This window comes from Haliotis rufescens, unplaced genomic scaffold (assembly GCF_023055435.1).
Source record: "Haliotis rufescens isolate VD_foot unplaced genomic scaffold, xgHalRufe1.0.p SCAF_9, whole genome shotgun sequence".
In the NCBI taxonomy this organism is placed as follows: Eukaryota; Metazoa; Mollusca; class Gastropoda; order Lepetellida; family Haliotidae; genus Haliotis; species Haliotis rufescens.
Window position 1 is genome coordinate 26989562 of NW_025964383.1, and position 20631 is coordinate 27010192.

Here is a 20631-nt window from a genome sequence, read left to right on the forward strand (position 1 = left end):
TGTCATGTTGCCACAATGATTAAAACTGTGGTGTTCCTCGGGGACTAAACAAACAGTATTGCACTAATGAAAACATACTTACATATACATGTTGCAAATTCATATTTTAGTAGTGTGCGTGTAGAGTTGTCGGGAAGTGTGGGAGAGCGGTGACGGTGGTGGACAGTTCGTGTTTTGGGATATGTGGGTGTGGGTGTGAGTGAATGTAGGAATGTAGGAGTGTTTGAAGTGAAATATTGACATTAGTTCCGCCAGTGGGCGCATCTGCAGGAGATGTAGACAATGCCAGTAAATCACCATATCGTTTTGTCAAATCTTCAATGATAACAAGTGCCATCAACATTTAAAAAAATGTCAACTGGATTCATTTTTTAGGCCATAATGTTTTTTTTCCATTTGTATTTGGCAAGACTTTTTCATTCCTTCGCTCTTACATATCTGACAGAGGAGTCAATGTACATCATGAAATAATAAACATGCAGCCTACGATTGCCGTGAACTTGGCGGATTACAAGTGTACAATACATACATAATTACCATTGACGAGGTCAAAATGCGAAAACCACGCCCCGGGGACCCGACCCCTGAGCCTCGCTCCGGTCAGACCACTTTCGCATATTGACCTCGTCAAGAGTAATCTTTAGCTTTGTCACACTAAAATCCACTTAAAAGTTTACGAATCCTTTAAGGAAAGAGGAAGAGGAAATGGGGAGGTAAAGGGAGATAAATATGGAGAAGTGCAAGAAGGGTGAGGAAGAGGGTTTGGGATAGGAAGAGGTAGAGGGAGAGGAAGAGGGTGTGGGAGTTGGAGAGGGAGAGGAATGGGAAGAGGGAGAGGGAGTGAAAGAGGAAGAGGTGTGGGAGTGGGGGGAGAGGGCGTGGGAGTGGGGGGAGAGGGCGCAGTAGTGGGAGAGGAAGATAAAGAGGGGGGAATGAAAGGAGAAGAGGGGGAGGGAGTGGGAGGAGAGGGCGAGAAAGAGGAAAAGGAAGAGGGAGAGTGAGTGAAAGGGGAAGAGGATGAGGTAGAGGGAAAAGGAGAGGGCGAGGAAGTGGGAGAGGAAGAGGAAGAGGGAGAGTGAATGAAAGGGGAAGAGGGTGTGGGAGAACTTGGCGGATTACAAGTGTACAATATAAACAAAATTACCCTTGACGAGGTCAAAATGCGAAAACCACGCCCCGGGGGACCCGACCACTGAGCCTCGCTCCGGTCAGACCACCCCAGGGCCTGGTCGTGTCCGAGCGTCTTTGCTTTCGCATATTGACCTCGTCAAGAGTAATCATTAGCTTTGTCACACCAAAAGCTTATGAATGCTTTAAACCATCATTTCATTTTCATTTCAGTAACCTTGCGACGAACCGTGAAATGTCAGGACCTGACGCCGTCTGGTTTTCTAGCAGACGTGTCAATATTCATCACGTGACATGTCAATCCAGATCATGAGACGAGTCAATATTCGCGATTAGTGTCAGTCACTTGATTTGGGGGGTCAGCATTTAAATGTATTGTTTCGTCAGGTGCTACGGAATAACCAATGGAATTGCAAGATTGTTAGTAGGGTAGGGTATAACAATGTGCATTGTTAGCTTCGGTGGTACTTGACTTGAGTGAGTTGGGTTTAACGCCGCTTTTAACATTATTCCAGTCATATCACGGCGTGTCAGCTTAATGTGGGAGGAAAGCACGAAGTGATGCAGGTCCCAGACGTTTACCACTTCGGTGAAACACACGAGCACGGGTATGGTGCTGACAAACCTAGAAAAATAATCGGGGTGAACCGGAATTCGAACCCACAATCATTTGTTTCCGGCGTGCTCAAGGGACGCAACTCTGCACAGCGAATCGCGGCGCCTTAGACGACTGGTCCACTTTGGCACGTAACGAAATCGCTATGATGCGTGTTACAGTTGCAAGTTTGTACAATAATTCTGTTTTAAAATTCAAAGAATTGCACGCAATTCAACTCACTTCTGTATGAAGATTCAACATAATTTGACACGAATTGGTTTTATAAATCAAGGTAGCAGACTTAAGCCTGTACTCACAGTATGACACATGTAGACTGTTTTCTGGTTAGCAGTTCCGAATCATTCAAGTCCATTTCTGATAAAAAACGTTAGGTGTCAAACAAACCGGTAAATTTCTAAACTGTTACAATGAAAGCTTTCCTTTAATACATTCCCGACCGCCTCCGCGGTCTAGTGGTAGAGCCTCCGCATGGAGACCGGAAGGTCCGGGTTCGATCCCCGGCCGCGGAATACCAAAATACGTTAAAAGATGGTACTTGTTGTTACCCTGCCTGACACTCGGCATTAAGGGGCTAAAACAAGGACTGGTCGGCTCGGAGTCAGTATACTGTGTCTGAGTGGGGTATTCATGTTAAACTGCGACATGGTATCTCAGTGGGCTAGCACTATAAATTGGTATTGGTATACAAGCAGCTACACACACACACACACACACACACACACACACACACACACACGTCGCTATATAAGTTCAATAACCTTGGACGCGACGTTAAACCTAATTTCACCACCTTAATACGTTCTTAAAACTATACTGCACACACAACTCTTTCAAATGTTTTCCATGCCATGGTACCTAATGCTTAAGCGACTACGCATTTCTAAAAATACTCTGAATAAACAAACTAGTGTTACCATTCCGCAAACGTTATGACAAGTTCATCTCTACCCACTAACAGTTCCCGAAGATATCCTTATCAATCCTAAATCAATATAAGCATGGGCTGAATAAATAACAACGACATCCTTAGTGTGCATACAGGCAGACCATACGAAGTTATTTCTTGACACGAGCTTTGACAACGCATAATGATAATCACGACAAGTGGCAGCCAGATTTGGTCAGCTGTTAATGAAATTGTATTAATCTTTGTCAGATATGAATCATTCATTGCTGAACAGCAACAAAGGGCTGTGATGTTTATGTAGATCACAGGAATGTGACTGAATCATTAATTATTCACCGGAATAACAATAGGAGCGGTGTGTGCGTCTGATGAGGGATACTTAATAGACAGTGGTATCTTTCATCGTGTTCGTGCCGTTAAGAAAATAGAAAAGGATGTTTGTAAATGGCTCATGTTTCTCCGAGTTACATCGTTGCGTGGACCATACACTTTAATGAAGTACTACGTTTGCGGACTAAAGTCTTTGTACTGACAAAAGTATTTCAACTTTGAACAGACAGTATCGATTGTATTTGTTTTCATTAAGGTATGTGACCGCCTCCGTGGTCTAGTGGTAGAGCGTCCGCCCGGAAAAGCGGAAGGTCGAGGTTTCGATCCCCGGCAACGTCATACCAAAAGACGTTAAAAGATGGTACTTGTTGTTACCCTGTCTGGCGCTCGGCATAGGGGCTAAAACAAGGACTGATCGGCTCGGAGTCAGTATACTGTGTCTGAGTGGGGGATTCATGTTAAACTGCGGCATGGTATCTCAGTGTGCTAGCACTATAAATCGGCATCAGTCCAGACTAGTACAAGCAGCCACACAAACACACACACGTACATGCACGTCGCTATATAAGTGCAATAATCTTGGACGCGACGTTTAACCCCGTTTCACCTCACCATTAAGGTATGTGTGATAGTTTATATATTATACGGAACCAAAGCATCTTCACCAAACCTTAGTAAGCAAAATTAAAGTTAGATACCTTTTTGAAGATTGTGTCTGCTTTTCTGTACCAGTATATTCATTCATGCTTTTGATCTGTGTTTAAAACAAAGGTCGGAGACAGTTTTCGACTCGTTAAATTTTCACATGTAAAAGTTTAAGAGACCAAATAAAATGCATGCAAGCACTGCCTGCCCTATCGGAATTGCAATAAACCCATTTTGTCTCAGCCAGCTGTTATCCAAAGTCTTGATGTCCTGCATGAAAAGTTGTTGTTCTCACAGACAAAACCTAAAAAATATAACCATTATACGAAAGCCTCACGACATTAATTGTCTGATCAAAGAACTCGGTATAGTGACAAATCAAATAATGCCACAATTAAGGCTAACTGAGGAAGAAATCTGAAACACACGCATCGGTAATATCAGCTGTTGGCTTGACTCTAAAAACGAACACACGTCATTTTTATTTGTACTGGATTCCAATGCCCTACCAAAGAGAGACACATTGGGTCCAGCAAATGTACCACCAAATCCCTGTCTCAAAGATTGAGCTAAATCCTCATCATTCGGACATTTAAGCAAGACGTAGGCATCCGATGGGTACCCCTTCTTGTTGATCAGTTGCTTGACGCATACGAATCCGAATTTATGCACGAATAGCAAACTCAAAACAGGAGCCAAGGCGTTAAATTTAAGCTTCATGTATATCAATGATCTTGTCTCGTTCAATAATGGTCTAAATGCCAATTCCTTCCACTGATTTACCCACCTGAGAAAGCAATAAAAAGAGACCAGACGCCCCATTAGTTTCATATTTAGATCAATACATAAAAATTCAGAGTGACAAAAAAGAAACAAGACTGTATGCTTATAGTGATGACTTGAACTTTGCAGCAGTCAACGTTCCCTTTATGGCGAGAATTATTCCAGTAGCTCTAGCCTTTAGCACTTACATTTCACAACGTTGTTTGGTCTTGGTTACAACATTCAATGCCTCAGTTAGGCTTTCAAAAGGTTTTATGGTAGACATGACACGGCGTTTCCAAAAGTGAGTGACCAATATGATGTTAGATGATATTTCAGGGGACAATTTGCCATGCCTTTGCACGTGTTTGTGACGGATTTGGATGAAATAATGTATGAAGCTACAAGATAGAAGATATTGTATTGCGCACAAAGTTCATGTAGAACCTATTCTATAAACTATATTAAACAGATACATAGTAAGTAACGATATTCATACCAAAACAAAGTACCAATACAAAATCTTATGTTATGACCTAGGATTATCTATAATAAGTATTTCAGACTTGTTAGAAGTTGTATATATTTATAGTACATTATTTCTATGTTACCTGGTTTAATATTTGAAAACATAGATAAAATGTTTCTGTCGAGGTTAAGATTTTCAAAATAAATATTTGTTGAGGAACGGAAACTAAAAAAGGAGTGCCTTGCATCTGAAAGGTTACAACAAGACATCAGATAGTGTTCTTCATCCTCAAGGACTGAGCAGTGATCACTCCGTCTTAAGGGGGCACGGGTGGCCCAGTCGTCTAGGGCGCCGCGATTCGCTGTGCAGAGTTGCGTCCCTTAGGCACGCAAGAAACCTATGATTGTGGGTTCGAATCCCGGTTCGCCCCGATTATGTTTCTAGGTTTGTCAGCAGCACCATACCCGTGCTCGTGGATTTCACCGAAGTGGTAAACGTCTGAGACCTGCATCACTTCGGGCTTTCCTCCCACATTAAGCTGATACGCCGTGATATAACTGGAATAATGTTAAAAGCGGCGTTAAACCCAACTCACTCACTTACTCACTCCGTCTTAACTTTGGGAAGTGGTTCCGGTGGTCTTTTTCATCTTGCAGTGTACTAAATATAGTTCAAGTTTAATTTCTATCTGTTCTATAAGTTTGTTTCTTGAACTTAGTTTTGTTTTGGTTTATCTTGACGAGATGAGAGGAACATGTCTGTAAAGTTTGATTGTAGGTCCTTAATTAATGAGGAAGAAATTAGATCATTTTCTTGTATGTCAAATCTATCTAGGAGGCAAATGAATTTGTAGCTGCATCCAACTTTATGATTTGCCTTAGTTATTGATTCATTAAAAGCATTTTTTATAACCAACATTGGGTGATTGTAAAATATGTTTGTAGAATTGAACACTCGATTTAATTACCTTAAACAGTAGGGGAAACAAACCAAGTTCCGCCCTTTATTCCCAGTTATGTGTTTGTTCCAAGAGAAATTCCAAGAACGCGTTTGCAAAATTTTGATAGTAAAAGTAAAAGTATCTATGTGCCTGGACAGAACTGACTCAATTCCTCGTACCCCACAGTTATATTAGAACAACAGGTTCAACAATTACCTTGAATGTTTTGCAACAGTGAGTGAGTGAGCTGGGTTAAACGTCGCTTTTAAAATTATTCCAGTTATATCACAGCTTGTCAGCTTAATATGGGAGGAAAGCCCGAAGTGATACAGGTCGCGTACGTTTACCACTTCGGTGAAACCCACGAGCACGGGTATGGTGCTGATAAACCTAGAAACATAAACGGGGCGAACCGGGATTCGAACCCACAATCATAGGTTTCTGGCGTGCCCAAGGGACGCAACTCTGCACAGCGAATAGCGGCGCTTTAGACAACGGGGCCACCCGTGCCCCTATGTTGGCAATGTGATACAGGCCCAGAAGCAATGCAAGCGCAAATAACCTGATTCTCTGAGGACTGACCGCGCGGTTATTGTTATGACCGAGACAGTATGGTAAACCAAGCGACAAAAGGAAGGTCAGATCAAAAGAATTCAAATTGGCCTCTGTGGACATAGAATGGAATTCTGTGAATAGGCAGATGAGGGGGTTCAGCTCACTTCAGCGCTCTTCAGCTCCTGAGATCTTATGGTATCAGCGCCCCATTAACTGGAAGAAGTGGTATGTCTTTCCTGGCCGCACTCCTTTTCACATCCGCTCGTCCTGGACCTCAGCCACTGACCCGGGATTAATAGATCAGAATAAACACGTGTTCAAGAAATGGTTTGTGTAACTTTTTTTAATAGCGCACGTATAGTAATACGACACAGCTTGCAAAGCATTATTCTGGGTCGACTTTGGACTAAATATGAATTGAATATTTGCGGTGTACGACAAATATTTTCATTGAATCATACGCTCAAATGTGAACCATTGTCATTGCAAATAGAGAACAGGCACTGGGCGGTTTGTGCACGAGACACATATTGAATAAAACGATACTATATTTTATTTGTGTATTTTACAAGATGTATAGATATTTTAGAGTCAGGGTTATATCAACATGTATGCAGTCACGGCAATGGAGTGAGTGAGTGAGTTGGGTTTAACGCCGCTTTTAACAGTATTCAAGTTATATCACGGCGTGTCAGCTTAATGTGGGAGGAAAGCCCGAAGCAATGCAGGTCTCGAACGTTTACCACTTCGGTGAAACCCGAGAGCACGGGTATGGCGCTGACAAACCTAGAAACATAATCAACACAAACATGTGTTCGAATCTACGATCATAGTCGAAGGCCTGCCCAAGGGCAGCAACTCTGCACAGTGAATTGGGGCGTCTTAGGCGACTGGGCCCCCTATGACCCTCAGCGCAAAGGCACAGATCATACAGAACCAGTATTTTGGGGTAGTAAACTTCCGGTGATAGCATAGTCGACGCAATAATACCATGACGTTATTGTTTGTATAATGGAGGCAAAAATACTTAAGCGATGTAAGTCTACTGAATATTAACTTTTGTATCGAATACACTACTCGTGGCGCCATGCAATTGCTCGTTTAAATATAAGGTGAAATTGAAAAGGTACAATTTCCAGAAATGTATGGACATGGTGAAAATATTGCAAGAGTTCCGCGTTTCTACGCCAAGCGTTTCAATTTCTTCTGTCGATATTGGCTATCAATTTGTGTAAATGTTTCGCTCGATAATTGATCACCTTAACCAGCTTGCAAACATGAACTACAGTAAACTCGGACGTCTTATCCCGACCAGGGCGACAAGCCCTGCCAACAGCGTGACAGACATTGACAGTTCCCATGCTTGCAAACAATGGCCTCCTATGCAATTTGTCTTTGGCCGCTGATTAAGCAGAAAGTAATCCTATGGACAATGCCCACCTCATAATAATGTTTGCAGAAAACTGATTGTTGTTGCAGTGGATATCAAATTCCCGGTGCTAAGTGCGCGCAAGAAGGACAATGAAGATAGTTCAAAGGATCATTTACACCTTAACCTTGTGTTCATCATGGTATTTTATAGGATAGTTCATCAATAAACACTTCCAGCAATAAACCCTTATACGTATTAGTATTAAGTGTCTTGACCTTTCCGACAATACAGGCTTGTATAACGTGGAATCCATGTTATATAAATGCGTTATGAATGTTATTCACGATATTATGTGAAATCAGCTAAACAGTTTCTTAATTTTTCCGTTCACATTATTCGTAAATTGATATTTTGAAATGTTGGAGTCAATCCTGCGAGGTAACATTTTTTTGGAATTGATTACACCTTTTTCAATTTCGATTTTAAACAAAATGTAGATTTGATTCCGCTAAATATAACATGTAGTGGGAAATTCAATTGTTAAATACATGGTTTTGTTTGTTGTTTAACGCCGCACTCAGCAATATTCAAGCTATATGACCGCGGTCTGTAAATAATCGAGTCTGGACCAGACAATCCAGTGATCGATATCTTGAGCATCGATCCACGCAATTCGGATACGATGACATGCATCAAACCAAGTCAGCGAGTCTGACCACCCGATCCCGTTAGTCACCTCTTAAGACAAGCAGAGTCGCCTTTTACGGCAAACATAGGTTGTAGAAGACATATTCTACCCCGGATCTTCACGTGGCCCGACCATGGAAAAGTACCGCGAACTGGTTCACAAAGGTTGGATAACACGTACTCTCCCGTACCTGATCATCTAGACGATATGAACCCAAAAGCGTATTAGTTGACAACGAAAATGCATTTGAATATGTTTTTGTTATATGCTGCTATTGTTAGTGTTTCTATAGCAATGACCCGGAAATTTGCCACTATAGATGCTGCTGTGACCTGAATGTTATTCTGAAATAATAGATTTAAAGTACTTCCAATCGGTTCTTAAAGTATCAGCTCCACCGAAGAACATTGATTAAACAGGTTTTCAATTAAGACATGGTCTTTTTCAATTGTACACGTATGTACCATCAGTCTGCTGAGTCGAACTAATCCATACCAATCCACATTTGCCAACCTACTTAGAGAGGGTGTCGTCAGTCTGTCATACAGACCCTGAAACAAATATATATCCTGTATGATAATGCATTGATAACCAAAATTACCAAAGCTGGTTACACATAGGTCAAGCAAATAGCTCAGGCATCAATCACATTTGACAGGCATCATGCACGGAAAAGATAACATCTCAGGTGAGGTGAAATGGGGTTTAACGTCGCGTCCAAGATTATTTCACTTATATAGCGACGTGCACGCACGTGTGTGTGTGGCTGCTTGTACTAGTCCGGACTGATGCTGATTTATAGTGCTAGCTCACTGAGATACCATGCCGCAGTTTAACATGAATACCCAACTCAGACACAGTATACTGACTCCGAGACGACCAGTCCTTGTTTTAGCCCCTTCATGCCGAGCGCCAGACAGGGTAACAACAAGTACCATCTTTTAACGTCTTTTGGTATGACGCAGCTGGGAACGAACCCTGGACCTTCCGCTCTCCGGGCGAACGCTCTAGCTCTACCTCTAGAGGCGGTCTGATAACATCTCAAGTTTAGTTTCCTTTTAACATATAAAATAGGGATAAAAACTCATTCCGTCGAATAAGTCGTCAGTCAAACAGACCCTGAAACAAATATATCCAATAAAGCCCATGCAAGTCAATACTAGTTAGCAAGTCTAGATTACTGCAGATTCAGAAGATGAAGAGAGTCTCTGGGCTCCTTTTTATTACATTTTATAACTATAATTTAACAACTGTTTTTTGTCTGTAAATGTTCATTTCAGAGATTAGATGCGAGTCTAGGGTGTCATCTGAGCCTTGGAAATTACGGTATTAAGAGTCACTCATTCCTTGATGGAGAGATTACGTTGTATTGTCCAACACCCTGAACAGCGTTCCAGTTCTCTCACAGCGTGTTATCTTGATGTGTTATGAAAGGCCGATGTGATGCAGGCGAAACCCACTAGCACGGGTTTGGTGCTGAGAAACCTGGAAACATACTCGAGAATCTGATATTCCAACCCACGGTCGTGGATTTGTTGGGTCTGGTACACCTGTTGGGTAGAATAGGTCTTCAGCAACCCATGCTTGCCGTAAAAGGCGACTATGCTTGTCGTAAGGGGCGACTAACGGGATCGGGTGGTCAGGCTCGCTGACTTGGTTGATGCATGTCATCGATCCCAATTGCGTGGATCGATGTTCATGATGTCAACAATCACTGGATTGTCTGGTCCAGACTCGATTATGTACAGACCGCCGTCATATAGCTTGAATATTGATGAGTCCGGCGTTAAACAACAAACCAACCAACCAACCAACCAACCCAACTACGCACAGAGGATTCCATCGACGGGTCATCGAGTGCAGCTAACGATGATGTGAAAAACGCAAAAGGTTCTTGAACAGGTGTTGCAAACTTTAACCCATCAACACACAATAATGCACTGAAAGACTATGTCTCCAGTCAACGGTTGATCGCATGACTGCCTGGATTCCCGGTTACAACTGTACGTACACACAAACCATGATGGCAGGACAGCCGTTGTCCATCTCGCCGCCAGCGACACCGTGCACCGTACGACCGGCGACAAGGCGACCCCCGACAGTCTCTAATCGAATACCAGACAATTGAACACATAGTGTACGTAATTTGATTCAATTAACACCGGGAATTATGTCTGTTCAATGGAGGATCAGTCCCCGTACACAGGAGACTTTGCGTGGCGAGGAGCTCCACACTCTCTCACAGGAATCACCGTAGCAGGAAGGTCCAACATGCTCTCCCAGTCATTGTGGACTGTCAAACGTTATAATAATAATAATAATAATAATAATGATAATAATGATGATGATGATGATAAAAATAAAATTAAAAACAATAAAAATAGAATAAAATAAATAAATAATAATAATAATAATAATAATAATAATAATAATAATAATAATCTCAATATCGGTGTTGATTTTGTTGATGGTGGTTCTGTACTGCTGGACGGTACAGAAAAGAGTATCAACCAAGCAAAGTGCGATATCAAGTCGGCCAAGACTCAGTTTTTCAAGATGAGGCTATCTGAACGACCACTGCATCGAGTAAATGTACAGTGTGTTGAAAAGATCAGCAACCCTGCAGAGTCCTTCCCTTGGATGAAGTCGGCCGAAACAGAAGGCTTTCTGTTTGCTGCTCAGGACCAGTCACTTCCCACGCGAAGCCGTCAATGTGTGATTTTGCATCTAAATGTAAATATGAAATGTAGATTATGCAATGAATTTAATAAGACTGTCCAACACATTGTCAGTGGATGCCCAGCTTTTGCACAAACAAAGCATCTTAAGCGACATGATGGAGTGGCTCGATCCTGTTATTACCGTCTTCGCCATGCTTGTGGTTTTGCCTCAGAGGTCCATCCAAGGTACGACCCAGAATATGTAGAGGGCGTCATTGAAAATGATAAATAAATGATAAATAAATAGTCAGACGTATCCAGGCCAGCAAACCAGGTCAATGAAGTCATTTATATCATTGAAATTTCTGTCCCCTTTGACACTTATGTGATTGACAAGATTCAGGAAAAAAAATGGCAAATATGCCGACCACGCTTTCGAAATGTCACGCTTGCATCCCAAGTACCAAGTTGTCCGACTCACCATTGTTCTCGCTGCCTTGGGTTAGGTACCACCCAATCTGTTGACTGACATTGGGAGAGTACCCGGGTTTGCTACCAGAAACACAGCCCTTCTGACAATCTGGGTAATGCAGAAGGCTGCAATGTTGGGGAGTCTTCACATTCTCAGAAAAGTTCTGGGTTGGTTTGACTAGGCAGCGCTTCCTGGGAGAAGTCTGGGCTGCGTGTAGAGGGGGCAAGGGCCCTGAACTGATGATGAGCCAGGATCACCCAAACCCTCTTTGCTGCATTTTATATTTTTATCTGTACATCCCCGATCTCTTATACTTATCAAACAAATCGGGAGGGCGTGGTTTAATTAACGTCAATTTTATTGTGCACATTTATTTATCTGATGATTCTTTGGTGAAACATGTCAAGTCAAGTTATGAAAACAAGGCATTCCACAGTGTTTCGAAAACGAGCCAATTGTGTTGGACAGAATCTCAGCATGTTGTTTATACCGGATAGGTTTGACATTTTCCGAATGAAATAGATCAAGGGAGGATAACTCTAAGTTTGTTTTCGACGAATGTGAAAAGGAACGAGGTATATAAATGCCTAACTGTGGTATTCTCACCGAATGGATGGATAAGATACATCTTCAGGATAATTGGGTGTTGGGTAAGATAAATGCGTGGTCCAGCGGTCCCTGAGTGACCCTCTACATGAACTAAGATACAGGGTACATCAACACAATTCCCCTCGAGACCAGTGGACAGCATATAATGTACTGAATGTACATACATATGTAAAAAAATTGTTCACACATATGTGTCACACCTGCGGAATGAAATGGATGTAACAATTATCATAAATTGCAATTAACTTTGTTCCGATGGCAATTCATTCATGTTAGAACACCAGGTGTGTGATAGTTCGGTGTAACGCCGTGTTGGTTGGTTGGTTGGTTGATTTGTTGTTTAACGCCGCACTCAGCAATATTCCAGCTATATGACGGCAGTCTGTAAATAATCGAGTCTGTACGAGACAATCCAGTGATTTATATCCTGAGCATCGATCTACGTGTTGGGCTCATGGCCCTGTGTATGGTGGACGTGCATACAAATAAGGTGTCGTTTAGCAGCGCCGGCGGCGGAGAACAGTTGAGTTGTTACCGCCCTCGACAAGCTTGATGACGGGGTTTCTAAGGCTTCACTTCGCCTGACGCTGAATCATATGTGTTCTGTCTCATTAGTCAAGGGATACTGTCGAAATAGGCCTATAGACATCCAGCACGGAACTATGGTTCAGGAGAGAAGCTGTTATCTATGATTGGATTTAAGACATGTAAGTTTCGTCAAAATCTGCATTCACTTAGTACTTAAACCGGCTATATTTTCAATATTTAGCCTGTAAGTTTGCCATCATCACGAATGGTGAATATGTACACAGATATTTTAAAAATACAGTAGATGGAGAAGGAGATGGAGATGGAGATGGAGATGGGAGTCATATTTTATTTTTCTGTTGCAGCTCTGCACATATGTGCATCAAATGAAAGTTGATGGTCTAATTACGCTTGAAGAATATAACGTTAGAACCTGCACAGGTTGCTGGTGGCCTCCTCTAAACCGCCTCCGCCTCGGCGTGATGTGCGTCAACCTCAGTGTCTGCTAAGAAAGGCAGAGTTGTGTCCCTTTGACAGAGATCGCAATGAAGCGTCATAAAATTATCCCCACCACAAAATATCCACTGCAGGTTGTAGAATTGGATTAGTTGGGCTGTCCCTCTTTTCACTCGTCCCAAAATAGTTTTCATATGTTTATGATGATAAAGCAAAACTATACACTGTATGCGTGTTGACATAAGCCTAAAGGATTATGTGTAGTTTACAATACTCTGGGTAGTAAGCGATAACTCAGCATGAATGAGGGTGCCAACCCAGCCACCCTGGCATCGGGCATACCCCTTAATTTGCCTTGGCATCCACTTAAAGAACTCTTGAATAATATCAGAATTCAGGGAATTCACATAGAATGTTTACCATGCGTGCTCAAAAAGGTTACGGCTTATTATTTTATTTATTGGTCACCCTTTGCCAGAACCCCCCCAGAATAAAAAATAAATAAAAAAAATAAAATAAATAATAAATAAAAAATAAATAAAAAAAATAAAATAAAAATAAAATAAAATAAAATAAAATAAAATAAAATAAACTGAATAAATAAATAAAAAAAATAAAAAAAATATATATATATCATTCAACATTGAAATAATAGTCTCCGCGTACCAGATGAACATGCCAAGGCATCGAGCGTACTGCACTGCGGCATCGGAATACTACTTGACAGATGAGGTGAGATGAAATGAGGTCCAATTTCGCGTTCAAGATTACTGCACTTGTAAAATCACCGTGCATTCACGTGTGCGTGTGTGTGTCCGTGTGGCTGCTTGTAAGTTATATTTTTTTACTTGTCCGGACTGATGTCGGTTTATAGGGCTAACCCAGTGAGATACTATGCTTCAGTTTAACATGGATATCCACTCAGACACATTATACGGACTAGAGCCGTCGGTCCTTGTTTTATCCCCTCAAGTACCTCTTTTAACGTCTTTCGGTATAAACCGCACACGGCACGGCACCGGCGTACCAAAAGGATGAGTGAGTGAGTATGGATTTTACGCCGCTTTTAGCAATATTCCAGCAATATCACGGCGGGGGACACCAGAAATGGGCTTCACACATTGTACCCATGTCGGGAATCGAACCCGGGTCTTTGGTTCGGCACTTTCATCGATGGCTAGGGAGTGCATAATACCTTTTTAGTTAGCTGAATATTTCGATACTGTTGGAAAGACAATCAACTCGCGTTGAATGTTATACAATTTGGTAACATTGTGTGCAGAAATAAGAACGCTGTACCACTTTTTATGAGCAGTAGACAAAGTCAGCTGTATTGCCAGACACATAGAAAGACATTCGTGTTTGACAATTAAATGCAACAAACAATATTTTCTTCTAACCAGGGTTATTCTTAATTAATTAGACTAACATTTAGTCTCTGAAATCTTATATTAAACAATATCCTTCTTGACTCTAAATATAAAAAAGAAATTCCCTATGCTGTGGAATAGAGCTAGCTTGAGCTGGCTAGACTTGCTTTTGTATGCATTTCTAGATTATTTCTTTTAATAAAATAAATATATTCCACGGTCATGGTGCAGGACTATTAATTAATTAAAAGAAATAGCTATTTTTTTGTTATTTAATGAAAAGAAAAAGAAAAAAAACAGAGTGCAAAAATTTTGGTGGAGATGCCGGGGATCGAACCCGGGGCCTTTCACATGCAAAGCGAACGCTCTACCACTGAGCTACATCCCCAACTCTGACTAAATTCAGGCATTTTTCAGTAAATATTCTATTACATAATTTCAAGGTCCATTTCTCTTAATTTTGACGTTGTTTCAGAGGACCGCATTCATAATTTACATCTATATGTTTAAATAGACACCAGTAGGTTACCAATATCAGACATCTGCAAAATGCGTTTTGTTTGGGAACTCACTTTACACGTGAGATTCGATCGAAGAATGAATGAATGTCAACAAATATACATGCATATATACAACAGCATATTCGGCTTACAAAACAATGACTGCACCCTCTGTAATCTCATCAGGCCAACAACGAATGTATGTATGCACAAGCATTCTCCAAAGTCTTTGAAGCGCAGAGAGCATTCAATCAAGCGGGAACAGATCAAGCTCTTCACAGCGATAGCCCGTTCGCGGAGCTCATAACAAGGGAGGTAACTTTACTGACAGTTCAAGTTATCTCTATTCTTTCATCCTTCGAGAAAGGACCAGTTCGACCCGAAGATTTGCTGTGACTTTTTGATCTCGAGGGACCTGGAAGGGAAAGCTTAAGAACGCGAGAGCACATTGTAAAGGACGTTGTCGGCTTAACAACTGCTTTTCACTTGAATATCTGAGTGCCTCCTATTCAGAGAATATAACTAGTTTCAGGATCTACACCGAAACGTCGCACTAATTGTAATAAAGAAATTGTTCATGATCATCCATAGAACTCGTCTTACTTCATCACACTAACTTCTAAATGTCACCGAAAGAAGTAATATAAGATTTGTTTTAAAAACAGACACTGTAAAGACACTGTAATGTTCTAAATTTTGTTTTGCAAAAAACCCCAGCAAATTTCGCATCTTTTAATCGTACATCGATAAAAGAACTGCGTGACGAATTAATTTTGTTTGAAAGCTGTATATAATTCATGTAAGTACTGACTAATGAATGAACCACATAAGACATTACTAAATAAATTTATCTTTTATTTAAAGCGTTACATATTCTACACGAATTTTTTTAATTATGTACTTCAGTGTGAAAGACTCAATTTTCTGAAGTTGAGAAAAACGATATTTTCACTGCAGAGAACATAACACTTGATATTTCACTGCAGTGAACATAACACTGACGGGACTATTTTCATACAAGAATTACCTCCCCTTGCATCGTCTCCCTTCATCGTAAGTGTTAGAGATTCGAACATACGCTGGCAACTTGATGACGTAAATTGAACGATGCTAATTTTTAGGGTTGCAACGACACACCTAGGTCACAATACGATACGTATCTCGATACTTACATCACAATTCGATACGTATCTCGAAACGCTACGATACACATAGAGACAAGAGAAGACAGTAGATAAATGAATTAAACTTAGTTTATTAAAATGAAAAATTAAATGAAAGTGAATGAATATTCGTGAGTCATAAAACATATACAGTAATCAGTATTTTAACTATAGAATCATCTGCCATTTCCATCACATGGCTATCAAACACAAAAGTAACAGTCCTACATGAACTAAATAAGTACCAGTAACTTGCTATTTACTCAGTAGATCCCCGGTGGCTTCTCTACCAAAGGACAAGCGTCTGCTTTTCCCGACATGTTTGTGTTAGAGACCGCTCAGCCAATCAGAAAGCTTGAACTGCTACTGATATACAAAGCTTGCATAGCCGCTGTATTTCGAAGACGTACGTGTGTGTTTCGAAAACTATATTGTCCCCACGTTTTTATGACTCGTTCGAATTTGAAATTCATTTAAAATACATTTAAAATGTATCTGTGATAAAAGTTTATTAAAAACAACGTATCGTGAAAAATCTAGATACAGCAACTCACAAAGCGCGCACCGTATCGTATGGAGCGAATCGCGATGCATCGGTGTCCGGGATATCGTTTCAGCCCTAGCTTATACTAGTGTCGACATTTCCTGTCGGTTGTGGGGGCACGGGTGGCCCAGTCGTCTAAGGCGCTGCGATTCGCTGTGCAGAGTTGCGTCCCTTGTGCACGCCAGAAACCTATGATTGTGGGTTCGAATCCCGGTTCGCCCCGATCATTTTTCTAGGTTTGTCAGCACCATACCCGTAGTCGTGGGTTTCACCGAAGTGGTAAACGTCTGAGACCTGCATCACTTCGGGCTTTCCTCCCACATTAAGCTGACACGCCGCGATATAACTGGAATAATGTTAAAGCGGCGTTAAACCCAACTCACTCACTCCTGTCGGTTGTGTGGTGCCCACTGATGTTCCATGCCGCTGTTTAGGATGAGATGTCCCACTGAGATAGATAACACAGTCTCCTCGCCGACAAGTCCTTGTTTCATCCCCTCAATGCCGAGCAACCGAGTCAGGGTATCAGCAAGCTCCGTCTTTTAACGTCTTTTGGTATGACGCGGACAAGGGATCGGACCACTCACGGAGATTACAGTGCTAGTAATTGCACACGTCGACACGGTGTCTGATTTTGACAATTACACAGAAAGAATATAATTACCTTTTTTAAACATTATCAATTTTTCGTTTCTTACTGTTAATAATAACTGGTCGTTAGCAACATAATAATACCATTTAAGAAATACTGTATTTCCATAAATATTTTGGTATAACATTTAGTAAAACCTGATCCTGAGATAAGCGAGGTTTCCTAAGCAAGAACAAGTTAGTTAATTGGGCATATGAATGACATCACATAGCTTTAAACTAATTCCATATAATTAAATTGTCGTTGTGTTTATTGAAATTCCTGCATTCTGATTAGCTGAATTGGTCAGGTGGTATTGCATTCATTTCCCAATGAATGTAAAAAAATAAGCCACGCCCACCGAGGCGCAGATTCATACAGTTTGCACATCGGTTTTTCGATTCATACCTCAATGAACCGAAAAAATACACATAGAATGCTTAAATGAATTAATTTTAATTCATACTAAACTTATGCTTATTTATGTTTCTATATGTGTCTGAGGTTTGTGGAATAGATTGTGTAAGAGCCATTCACATATTTGCAAGTAAACGCTTCCTTGGAGTGACGATCACCAAATTACAAAGTATTTGGTAAAGAAACAGATACCCTTTTGCATGTTTGTGCATTTAGACGTTCTATAAAATTTTAGATTAGATGATTGCATATGTCAAATATATGTCATAATATGCTCTTTCAAACAGTAAGTAATGGCAAAAGTAATTAGGTTTCAAATTTGAAATGGTTTTTGTTTCGACTTGGTTTTGGCTGTGAATCGCAAACAATAAGTAGTGAAGAATCCTTTATCAGGAAATTAATGGCAAGATTAACACTTTTGTTTGAACTCACGCCCTTCTTTTTAACAATTCTAAAACTAGAAAAGATACTTTCGTTAAACATGTTACAATCGCAAAATTTCGTTGCAGTACCCATGGTCTCAAACTAGAAACTGGCAAGTGCTCTCTTTCTAATGAAGACTGACCCGACGATGAATACCATTCTTTGTTGGTTTGACTTATAAAACATTGCGGGAGTGTACACACATGTACCCTCTAATCTATGTCATACCCTACACGTAACAAAATCAATATCATTTTGGCATATTGGCAGCTAGCTGTATATTTATTTCATATAGCATTCTGATTGGTTGAGGAGGTCATGTACCCGCTGGGAAATGAGTCGGAACTAAACTAAGAAAACTTGCTTTCCTCGCATAAGCTGAAATGAAACGATGTTTATTCAAATGCATTGGGATATCAAATATCCAATGGCAGTAAATAATATGAAGGCAGTGGACAGTATCAAATACAAAAATACAGTTGTGATAGCTAAAGTCGGTGATAATAATATATATTCACCCAGCGGCGACAGTGGTCAAGCTTCCGAGTTGGACTAGGCAGGGAATCAAGAATGGTGATCGATACTCACATGAAAGCTGGTTCCAAAGCGATGAAATGCGTGTGAGTTGATACGTGTGAAAGATGCGTAAACACGCTCTTGTCTCCTTATATACAACCCACCTAACTACTTCAAATTTCTTGAACTTTCAAGACAATGTTGTAAGGCTCTCTACAATGCCGGAAGAGTCTTGCCGTTTCCGGAAGTTACCTGCTACTTATAATAAGCATCGAAATATAGTAACTTGACGACTGTTTACCTAAATAAGTATTACATTCCTGACGACTAATCACTACCCAAATGCAATGGAATGAGCGTCTACCGAATCTCAACAGAAACAATATAACACAGTTAGCAATCGATACAGTAAGTTCATCAATTATATATTTAAGAACCTTTTAAATATGTTTTGAATGTAAATCATGTTATATTCTTTTGTATATTAAGTATGTTAGAATTCTAGTGTAATGTAAAATTCAGAAACCACGTGTTAATTGTATTATGCATACGTAAAATATCCATGTAGGTTCTTCTGGATGTCTACTGTTTGGGGATGCTTCATGATTTCTCGACGCTTCTTTCAGTATCTATTCTATGCTGGGGTGTTTTTGATTTATGTGAGTCAGTGAGTGAGTTGGTTTTTAACGCCGCTTTTAACAGTATTCCAGTTATATCACGGCGTGTCAGCTTAATGTGGGAGGAAAGCCCGAAGTGATGCAGGTCTCAGACATTTACCACTTCGGTGAAACCCACGAGCACGGGTATGGTGGTGACAAACCTAGAAAAATGATCGGGGCGAACCCACAATCATTGGTTTCTGGCGTGCCCAAGGGACGCAACTCTGCACAGCGAATCGCGGCACCTTAGACGACTGAGCCACCCGTGCCCCCTTGATTTATGTACATACGATCACCTCACATGACAATGAACTCAATGAAAAACTTCCGTCTTTGATCCATTGGACATTTGTCACTAAACATAGTGATCATAGATATAGTTACATATCTATATTTAGAGGTTCAGACAATTTGTCAAAAATGAAAGCAAATGCCATCTGAAGTTTCACTGAGAAAACAAATTTCCCTGCAAGTTGAAACAAGGTAATTTTGCCAAGAAATGTAACTTAAGCTTCAGTGGACACACGTGTTTCCTTACAGTTTTTTACGACACCTCTTACTGCTGATGTTCACTCCGTGTTGTGAGAGGACATACTTTGCCATGTCCAAATGTCTACCACGACAGGCCACACGAATGGTGCTATTAACACCTTTCCGTGGAACATCACCTCCTGCACCAGCAAGTAAGTCAAACACTTTTCTATGCCCGTAGTATGCCGCTTTCATTACACATGTCATCCTCTGTCCTCCTCTACTGTTGATGTCCACGATGTCTTTTGAGAGGACATACTTTACGATTTCAATGTGTCCTCCTTCACAGGCCGCATGAAGGATATTGTCACCTGTATCATCTACTGAGGAAACATCACCTCCTTTACCCACAAGTAAGTCAAACACTTCTTTATGCCCGTAGTATGCCGCTTCCAATACAGGTGGCATCCCGTATCTTCCTCTACAGTTGATGTCCACGATGTCTTTTGAGAGGACATGCTTTACCATTTCAACGTGTCCTCCTTTACAGGCCACATGAAGGATAGTGTCACCTTTATCATCTACTGAGGAAACATCACCTCCTTTACTCACAAGAAAGTCAAACACTTCTATATTTCCGTAGTATGCCGCCATCAGTACAGGTGTCCTCTGGTGCTTTCCTCCCCTGTTGATGTCCGCGATGTTTTGTGAGAGAACATACTTCACCGTTGTAATATCTCCTCCTTGAGAGGCCATGTGAAGAATGGTGTTACCGTAACTGTCAACTAGTGACAAAT

At 40.9% G+C, this 20631-nt stretch overlaps 1 protein-coding gene and 1 non-coding gene across 2 annotated transcripts; both read right to left on the reverse strand.

The window, feature by feature from the left end:
• Positions 1-14826: 14826 nt before the first annotated feature.
• Positions 14827-14898, reverse strand: Trnaa-ugc. Its single transcript has one exon. It is a non-coding gene; the product is annotated as a tRNA-Ala (tRNA).
• Positions 14899-19897: 4999 nt separating this feature from the next.
• On the reverse strand, positions 19898-20590 carry LOC124130924 (protein fem-1 homolog C-like). The gene has a single exon (XM_046493980.2). The coding sequence runs from the start codon at positions 20588-20590 to the stop codon at positions 19898-19900; it is 693 nt and encodes a 230-aa protein (XP_046349936.2).
• Between the last annotated feature and the right edge of the window lie 41 nt (positions 20591-20631).

Excerpts from the sequence above, each read along its gene's own strand:
- LOC124130924 (XM_046493980.2), bottom strand. The coding sequence starts at position 20,590 with ATGGCCTCTCAAGGAGGAGATATTACAACGGTGAAGTATGTTCTCTCA.